General features: G+C 32.8%; 1 protein-coding gene across 1 annotated transcript; it reads left to right on the top strand.

Annotated features, from left to right (window-relative positions):
* The first annotated feature begins 4,034 nt into the window (after positions 1-4,034).
* Positions 4,035-6,480, top strand: LOC107957306 (golgin subfamily A member 6-like protein 7). The gene is made up of 2 exons (XM_041081916.1): positions 4,035-4,942; positions 5,304-6,480. The coding sequence occupies exons 1-2, from the start codon at positions 4,219-4,221 to the stop codon at positions 6,323-6,325; spliced, it is 1,746 nt and encodes a 581-aa protein (XP_040937850.1). The 5' UTR covers positions 4,035-4,218; the 3' UTR covers positions 6,326-6,480.
* Positions 6,481-10,249: the final 3,769 nt, after the last annotated feature.

Below are 10,249 nucleotides of genomic sequence, written 5' to 3'. Positions count from 1 at the left end.
CCAAATCTGCCAACAAATGAAAGATTTGTTTCTCCTTCCAGCCGGGTTATTACAACTATTACCAATTCCCAACTTGGTCTTTGATGGTATTTCTGTGGATTTCATCACTATCTCACCTCCACCGAAAGGAAAATAAGTCATCATGGTTGTTGTTGACTTTTTTTCCAAATACGACCATTTCACAGGTCTTCCTGGCAATTTCACTAGCGAAATTGTTGCAGTAGCATTTGTCTCGAATATCATTTGTCTTCATGACGTACCTACAGCCATTGTCACGGATAGAGATCCCCGTTTTATGCGTACCTTCTAGCAAGAACTGCACCGATTGTAGGGAACTAAACTCGCTATTAGCACCCTTTACCATCCCCAAACCAATGGTCAAACAAAGGCCCTTAACAAATGCTTGGAAATGTACTTCGATGTTTTATAGCCAATGCTCCTCACACCTGGGTCACTATGTTACCTTGGGCAGAATATTGGTACAAAATAGCTTATCAGAGCGCTACGCGGATGACCTCCTTTAAGGCCCTTTATGGACGGCCACCACCTACTATTACCCATTATATTCAAGGTATTGCAGGTTCCCCTTTAGTCGATGAGTATATGTGCGATCGCGATGCCACACTCAATTGCTCAAGCAAAATTTGTCCTATGCTCAGGCTAAGATAAAGGCTTATGCTGATAAACATAGTCGAGATCTTGTACTTAAAGAAGGCGACTGGGTTTATGTCCGTCTTCTGCCCTTTCGTCAAAATTCAGTTTGACTACAACGACACTATAAACTGGGAAGACACTTCTTTGGTCTATTTCAAGTCTTCCAACGAATCGGCACAATGGCTTACAAACTAGACTTACCAGCCACGGCAAAAGTCCATCCAGTATTCCATGTTTCCCTCCTCCACAAATGCATTGGCACTCCTGAACAGCAAATTACTCCACTCCATCTTGTCGATTCCACAGCTACTTTGATTCTCCAACCAGCAGCCACCCTTGCTACACGGACAGTCAATGCTCCGGACACTCTATAATACAATACCTAATACAATGGGATGGTTTTCCTTCTGAGGCAACTACTTGGGAGGACAAGGATCACATGCTTCACAATTTTTCCAACTGGAACCTTGAGGATAAGGTTCATTCTGAACCAGAGGGTACTGTTGTGAATGGGCCGCCAAGTGCCAAGGTCAACATACAAGAGGATTAGGGAAATGGGTCAACAGCAAACACGAGACTCACTCACATCCGCAAAACACCTAAAAATTTCACTGATTTTGTTATAGGAGCCCTATTAGCAGAGGAATAATGACTTTAGAGTACAAAAGGAGAAGAGAATGGTGAATGGAGCATGCTATTCTATTGTAAACCTAGAAATTATGTTTCTCTCATCTCTTTCTTCTTTGAATATTAGCTTTTTGTTGTTTAACGTTTATCAATAATCCGCTGCAAATGGAATGAACCATTCTTCTTAGCTTGTGTTTTCTCTCTAGGACTATATTTTATTTTGGTTGCAGGAATCGGTACACTCCAGACCCCATGTAGTGTGAAAATTTCTATCTTTTTCTATGAAGTTCTAAAAATTTCTGATTTAGTCCCGAATTGTTTCTAAAGAGTTTTATTAACTTTGAAGGCTCGTAAAAGGGATATTGTGTATGAGTTTGATTGATAATTGCCATGATTTATGAAATGTTCGAAATCAAATGTTTTAAGCTTTAAGTTTCTGGTAATGCTCCGTAACCTTATTCTGGCGACATATATAAGTTAGGAGTGTTACACCTTAAATCAAAACCAAAAGAATGTGATGAATTCGCTAAAGGAAGACTAATTGAAAGTAAAAAGAAAAACAGAAAGAAACAGTTGCCAATAACTGCTGCAAAAGAATATTACCAACCAACCAACTCAATGTGAGGTGACAAATGACAAGAAAGAAGTAAAACCCGAAAACCATGCAAAAGAATTATACGTGAACCATGCAAAAAATAAAAATAAAAAAAAGTCAAGAAACATCACACGAAAACAACACCGCCTGGGAACAGATCTCAAGACTTGACAAAGGCAATCAACCAACCACGGAAAACGAAAAAAAGCATCGACTCTAGATAGCACCGTCAAATCCACCGCCACACGAACGCAAAACCATTGAAACCCGAGGAAAGACCACGGACACAAAACCCTTACCCACCGTCCAATTCTTCATAAGACGAACAAAGACGGGCCAAAAGAAACGAAACAAAACAAGAAAAAAAAAATCACCAGAATCTTGGAGAAAACACGCTACTACTGCTTCTACTGCCAGTCGACATGAAGTGTCTTTGACTCTTTGCTATTCTTTACTGTTCGGTAGGGATGTTTTAGGTTTTCATTAATTGCTGTATTGGTACTCGTTTTTTTTAATTTTTTAATAATAATGATGATCTTGGTTTTCCATAAAAAATTAGAGATGTTGGGTTTGCAGTATCTTACATTTTTTTATGGTAATTCAAGATTTTGAGAGTGTGATTATCATGTTTAGATTTTAAACATTCGTAAGAGACGTAATCTCAGATTTACAATATTTACAAGATACCGAATATAGGCAATAATTTTAAAACTACCTCTTTTTTAGATATTTTAGATTCAAACCAAAATCTTGAATTTTAAATACTTTGGCCCTATATTTTTATTATTTTAATCAATTTCAAATAAATATAAATCTAATAAAGAACATTGTCGGTTTTATTGTTTTATTAATATGTTTATTATTAATTAAGAGTAATTATATGATACAACTTAAGTGAAGTTTTTTAGACTCTACAAGTAAGTTGAGGGTGTGACAGTGTCCCAATTTTTTTACTACACTCTATAATACACTTGTTAAACCCATTGGCGATGTATCAAATGATTTTCCATTAATTATTATCTATACCATATATAGGGTGAATATTTGGTATATTGCAATGTACTTTTTTTTCCACAAGCAACATTAAAAAATTGACATGTGTCTTTTTTTTTAAATATTTTATTATACTGCTATGAGGCACTTATCAACCCCCTGACCTTATTTGTGGAGTCTAAAAACTCTACTTGAAGTGTACCAAATAATTACCCGACTATATATTACCGATTTGGTGTCACTCATCAACCAAGTTCCAACTTAATTGGTAATTACCAAAAACCCATTTATTTTACAAAGCAACACATAGTATTTAAGGGTACTAAATCTTTTTATATTTGATAAATTTAGAAAAATATATACATAATTAAAAAAAAATCAAAATTGAATCCAATACCTTATATTTTTCATTGTCACAACTTTAACATTTCAACCAAAGTCACATTTACTTTTATATTATTTTCTTATAAATTTATTTACTTAAATGTTTACACCCATACCTTGAGTGTACCATTATCTAATATTATTTAATTGGATTATTTTTGAGTTTCCAACCATTTTAACTGTCAACTAATTGATGATATAATCGTTTTTCATGAATTATTATAATTATGATTTAGAGAATTTTTTTTCAATATATTTATTTTTAATATGTTATTTGTAATAAAAAAAATAAAAACAACCATAATTGCTATAATTTTAAAGAAATTGAGAATAAAAATATTAAAATAAACTTATTAAAAAGCTAAATTCTATAACAAATATAATTTAATAAAACATACACTTTTAAATAAATTTATATTCCAAAAATCAAACAATAATATCAAATTAATACTATATAAATTAATATAAGTTAAAATATAACATAAGTTCCCATACTTTATTTTCTGATTTAAAATTTAATCTTTATACTTTATTTTTAAGAATTCAGTATTTCTATTTTCAAATTTTGTTAAAATTAGTTTTTTTTTATATTCGGATTCATTTTAAAGTTATATTTTTAATTACATATTGAATGAGTATCTCTTTTATTTAAAAATATCCCATCAACAAATATAAAAAAAAAGAAATTTAATAGAATTACTAATTAGTATTAAAATTTAAAAGAAATTTGGAAAGAGCATAATAACATCTCCATTCAAATGTTATATAAGTTTGTATTACCTAAAATTACATATCTTGAAACAGTCTCACCCTAGCCTAGCTGTTCTTTTTCGGGGAACTGTATAGTCTCTCTCTCTCAAAAAGAAAAGAGGCTTACAGATTTTACTTTTATTCTGTAATTTTAGGTCGTTAGGGTTGTATACGCGTGGAGTATTGAAGTTTAGGTGTTTGGTTTGAGTTACTTGATGGAGAAGTTAACTGATTCAGAACTCATTGAGTTGAACAAAACCAATCTGCCAAGAACTATGAATGAGATTCAAGATCGCGCTTCTTCCGTTCTTTTACTTAATCTGCAATGGAAAGAAATGGAGGAAGTTTTGGACTCCGTTCAAAGCTCAGTCGAAGAACGACTCAAAGAAGTGATTTCAAAAGAAGGTGAGATAAAAGAAGATGCTAACAAGATTGAAAGAAATGAGAAATTTGTTAAAGAGCAATTTGAGAGGCTTAAAAGTAAAGCGGAGGAATTAGGGAGGCAATTTAGGGGTTTGGAGGCGGGAAAGAAGTGTTACGAAGAAAGGCTAAGAGAAGTTGAGTTAGCGCAGAAGCAACTTGAAGAGAAACAGGAGGAGTTTGTGTTAAAGCAAAAGGCTTTTGACATGCGTTGTAGGGATTTTGAGTTAGAGAAGAAGGAAGTTGAGCGACATCGTAAAGATCTTGAATTAAGCGTAAAACGAAGTGAGCAGCAACGTGAAGAGGTTAAGTTGATGAAGGAACAGGTAAAAGATAAGTTGGAGGAAGTTAGGTTGAAAGAGAAAGATTTGGAGAAGTGCTTGAGTGAGTATGAGTCGAAAGAAGAGCAATTTAGGTTGAAAGAGAAGAGTTTTGAGAAGCGGATCATGGAGTTCGATTTGCAAGAAAAGGCTACGGAAGAACGTTGCAGAGGTAACCATCTAAAAGGGTCAAAACAAGGTAAAGCATTCTTTACAATGATAGCTAGACACCCCGATTCTTTGAATAGGTTCCTACTTAGTCCTTGTCATTCTTTATAATGCAAGCTTTTTGGTTTCTTTCTATTAGTGGTTACGATCTGTTCACTATGATATGACATTCGTTGGCATTTGTTAAACCCTTAAGTTTATCCATTTCTTCATCTTGACTCTTGAGTTTAGTGCTAATCATTAACAAATTATGTTGCCATCAGTTTTCGTATGCCTTTTCTATTTGTTTATAAACAAGTCTCCCATACCGATTAGATCTCTTATTTTCAGTTTTTCATAACCATTATTGCTTTTAGACGTGTTTTTTTTTAATTATGTTTAGTGTTTTACAGCTAAACAGCAAGTGGTTGAGTTTCCAAATGTGAGAGACGGAAAGAAAGGTGTTGACATGCCTATGCCTAATGCAGCGATGCTCAAAGGGTCAGGAACTTCAAGAAATGCGAAGAAGAGAGGGAGGAAGTCAGTAGAAGAATCTGATGAAAATTGTGAGACTGATAGTGAAGCTGAAACTGAAACTGAAGAGGCTCTTGGTACTAAAGTCAAAGCTGGAGAGTCTAAAGGGAAGGAAGTGGAACCTGTTAGTAAGACTGATAAAGTGCCCCCGGTTATTAGTCATTCAGAATCAGGTGCAGGAGTGAACCTATCTTCTGAGGTGCTTGAATATCCAGATCCAGAGTTTAGCGATTTTGAGAAGCAGAGGGCAGAGAACTGTTTTGCTGTTAATCAAGTATGGGCTATATATGATTCATTGGATAGCATGCCAAGATTTTATGCACGGATCAAGAAGGTATTCAAACCTGGCTTCAAGTTACGAATTACTTGGCTCGAGGCTGACCCGGACGAGGAAAATGAGCAGAATTGGGTTGATCAGAGTCTGCCTGTTTCTTGTGGTAAGTACTGCAATGGATTAACAGAGGACTGTGTAGATCGTCTAATGTTCTCTCATCGGATTTATCCCATAAAATCTTTTGGTAAATTCGGTTGCTTGGTGTATCCTAAAAAGGGGGAAGTTTGGGCTCTCTTCAAAGATTGGAATATTAAATGGGCTTGTGAGCCAGAAAACCATAAACCTGCATACCGGTATGATTTTGTGGAGGTTCTCACTAATCTTGACAAGGAAATGGGCATTTGGGTCTCTCATTTGGACAAAGTGAAAGGGTTTGTTAGTATTTTCAAACAAACTGCACGAGATGGGGTTATTTGTTTTCGGGTGTCATCAGGGGATCTATATAGGTTTTCTCATCAAATTCCAGCAGTTAAAATGACTGGTAAGGAAAGAGAAGGTGTTCCTGTGGGATCATTTGAGTTGGATCCTGCTTCTCTTCCTACCGACTTAATACTTGAGAAAGAATGATTTCTTCTACTTCAAGTTTTGAGATAAATGAAGTAAGCTCAAATAAAAACTTCTAGCCTAGTGTGCTGATTCATTAGCCTTGAGAATCTAAAAAATCATAACATCTTAATCATTTCAAGGCATTGTATTAAGGTATGAAAACATCATTCTCCAGACTTCTCAATCCGGACCTATAAAATATAAAAGGAATAAATGAGTGTAATTTACTCTGTACTCATTCTACTCAAACATTTCCTTTGGTTGGGTTAAGTAAGCACAAAAACATTTAGTCAAAATGTTTGATTGAAGTTGACAAAATTTTGGATAATCCAAGTATTTCAAAATAAAAATTCATATCATAAATGAAAAAAATACTATGAATGTCTTTGTACTAAAAATTAGTTTGTATTTTGTTCTCTTCACTCAAAAAATAAATAAATTAATCCTTGTATATTAGATTAAGGAGTAAATTGGTATTTCTATTAAAAATTTCATTCATTGTTACCATTAAATGTTGATACGATTGACAGAGCAAGTAGCGAAATATGATATACCACATGCACCTCATAATGATGTGATATTTTGCCACATCAATGAATATTTTAAAAAAATAATTTTTTTTTAAAAAACAAAATTTTTATAATGATTTGAAAGACCACATCTAGGATGAACTTGGAAAAAGTTCAAATGCACCTGTATAACTATTTATCTAGGTTTATCCTAGGTGTAATTTTTTAAATAATTATTAAAAAATATTTATTTTTAAGAAAGTTATTTAAAATTATTAAGAATTATAAAAAAACTCTAAAATATTAATTAAAATTAATAAAAATATTTAAAAAATTAATCTTCATTTAAAATAAATAATCAAAATTAAAATAACCCCCACTAAACCACAAATCCAAAAAAATAGAACTATAACCTTTTATTTTCAATTAATATTTATATTTTATGCAATTTACTTTGACTATATTCCTTTACATGTTGATTTTTTAATTTCAAATTTGTAATATATTTTCTTGGTCAACTTAGCAATCAACAGAGTAAACAACTACATTAATACAACAAAGCTTTCAATTTCATCAAAATTTTACACTATTTTCAATTTATTTGTCATTTCAAATTTTTTTATATTTATAATAATTCATCATAATAATTACAAATATTTAAATAAACTGAAACTCAATGATGATAATTGATTCGTAATTTGAATTTTATTGTAATTTTAAATATTTCTTATTGTTTCTAATAATATTTTAATATTTTCTTATAATTTTTAATAATTTTCTATATTTTAAATTGATATAATTTTGAACTAAATGGTACATAAATTGATTGAAAATAAACTCAAACAATCAAAATTAAAAAATTTTATATGGGGTGTGCCTCGCATTTATCAAAAAGTTTGCAGTCACTTAGGAAGATGTTCGACGATTTACCAAAGAAGAGTTAAAAGCGATGTCGCGTCATGAAGACAAGTGACATCGCGATGAAACCCCAAATGAACGTGGTATTAACATTATGATGAGCATGCATTGGACTTCATAACGTCACGACGATTTCTCCAAGTTATATAGCCGCATTTTAGACTTTAAGTAGGTCTGCTTCTCCTAGTCGAACTTTGATTATTCTAGGGATATTTTAGTATGATTAGACCTCTAATCTAAACCTATTTAAAACAGGACATTGTATCCCTTTTCTTGATATTTCAATCAGTAAGGGCTTTTCTTTGAGTGTGAAAAGATGTAGCCACATATGAGTTTTGGTGAAAGTTTCGTGGTAACTTTGGAGAGAATTTTGTTCCCGAGTTAGGACTTTGTTTTCAGGGTTTTGAGATTGTACTTTTAGTATATTTAGGTTTATTTTCTCCATATTGTACTTCATTTGTTTACTCATTTAGTGAAAAGTTGAAGCCTCCTTTGTCCGTAGTTTTTATCCTCTATGGAGGAGTTTTCCACAAAATAATTGTGTTCGATCTTCTCTACCTTTTTCTATTTTGTCGTTTATACGAGTTAGTCCCAATAAATTGGTATCAGAGCCAAGGCTCAGCTTCTACAGATCAACTCGTTTAGTGACAAATCAACGATTTTGGATATCAAGAAATTTGATGGATAACAAATTTCAATTTTTGACAGTTTCAAATAATTGCGGAGGTAGCTAATGTGGCCAAGGACAGGGGTGATGATTCGTTACTCTCCACATAATCTGGTTGAAGGTAGAGTTGTATCAAATGTCAAGGATGTGCCTGATTTAGAGAATAATCTAATCCCCTTTTTGGTCTTTAGGACTAAAATGGTTCGTAAAGTGTTTAAGGCAAGGTTGGTCGTAGAGGATTACAGTTAGATGGAGTGTAACAACCCATTCTCAATGAAATCGGAACAGTGGTTTCAGGACTATAAATCTGAGTCATAAAGAAAATTTTATTTTAATATTATTGCATGGTCTGCATTATGATAGGAATGTTATATGAAAATACTGATAGGAAAATTTTATCGATTATGTGTTTAATTATGGAAATTACCAAATTGCATAAAATGCAAAAGTTGAGTCCTAGTAGCTATAAGTACCAAATAGCTATAGAATTCAAAACTTGAGGTCTTTATACGGTAATTAGACCATTAAAGAAAAATTAGTAGATATTTTTGATGAATCATCCATGAAAAATTAGAAAAAGACAAGGACTAAATTGGAAACTAATATAATTAAAAGAATATAATAGAAAAATATCATCATTTTATATCATATTCCTTAAATTAAGACATGGAAACCCTGAAAAGAGAAAAGTGCTCAAGCAAGCTTAATTGGTTCAATTGGATCGGGAAAGACCTAATACTGAATTGGATCGAGGAAAACAAAAAGTATAGGATTAGTAGATCCTTGTATACGAACATTTAGCGAGGGAAGTTCGTGTAACTTAATTGTGTATATTTATATGCTTGAATTGAATATGTTTACGTGAATTGTATAAATGTCATAAATATATGAAATGATTACATATCCGACAATGCCGAAAAAAATGTCAAATCCCGTTTGAATAAATGAAAGTCGATGGATTCAGGATTTACCATATTGGTTGTGGTCTAGCATATGTTGTGGACTCACCGCAGCTCTAAAGAGCATCCTATATAAGCCCTCCCGAGCTTCTTGTTATATAGTTCTTACGAGCTTCCCGTTATAGCTCTTCAGAGTGTCCCGTTAGGTTGTGATCCTACATTTGTTGTGGATACACCTTAGCTCTTATGAGCATTCCGATTATAGGCTCTTTATGAGCTTCCCGTTAAATTGGCTCTTTGTGAGCTTCCCGATAGTGCCTGCTTGAACTTTCTGATATATGGCTATCCAGAGCTTCTTGTTACATGGCTCTTTGTGAGCTTCTCAATATGGTTCTTTGTAAACTTCCTGATTATGACTCTTATGAGCTTCCCGTTATATAGCCAAATAAGCTTCTCGACAGGCTCTTTATGAGCTTCCCGAAATGGCTCTGTGTGAGCTTTCCGTTACAAGGCTCGAGAGTGTGCTTCCTGATTATGTGCCCTAATTGGGTACCCCTGGATATGAATTAATGAATTTTAGTTTTGTACACTAAAGTGTACTATATGAATGTATCCATCGATATTTCAAATAAATTTAACAGGTAAAAATCTGACATGGCTAAACTAAACTTGAAATGATTTGTCATTAAAATGTACATGTAATATGGAATAATGATATGGAAAGCATATGTATATAAAAGTCATTAAATGATGAGCTCATCCATGTTCTTGTTATTATGTGAATTACTTGACTAACATGATTGGAGAAGTTGTGTGTTTTAGGCTATAAACCAAATTGCTTGGATTTATTTTTGTATGCTACCTTAAATATAAATATATGGTAAGTTAAATTCCTGTTATACGAACTTACTAAGCATTTGAAATGCTTACTTGGTTTTCTTTTCTCTGTTTT

The sequence above is a fragment of the Gossypium hirsutum genome, chromosome A11 (genome assembly GCF_007990345.1).
Source record: "Gossypium hirsutum isolate 1008001.06 chromosome A11, Gossypium_hirsutum_v2.1, whole genome shotgun sequence".
NCBI classification, from domain to species: Eukaryota; Viridiplantae; Streptophyta; class Magnoliopsida; order Malvales; family Malvaceae; genus Gossypium; species Gossypium hirsutum.
This window is presented reverse-complemented; position numbering and strand designations above follow the sequence as displayed.

Excerpts from the sequence above, each read along its gene's own strand:
- LOC107957306 (XM_041081916.1), top strand. The coding sequence starts at position 4,219 with ATGGAGAAGTTAACTGATTCAGAACTCATTGAGTTGAACAAAACCAAT. Across the intron at positions 4,943-5,303 it reads TCTAAAAGGGTCAAAACAAG|CTAAACAGCAAGTGGTTGAG; the intron begins GTAAAGCATTCT and ends AGTGTTTTACAG.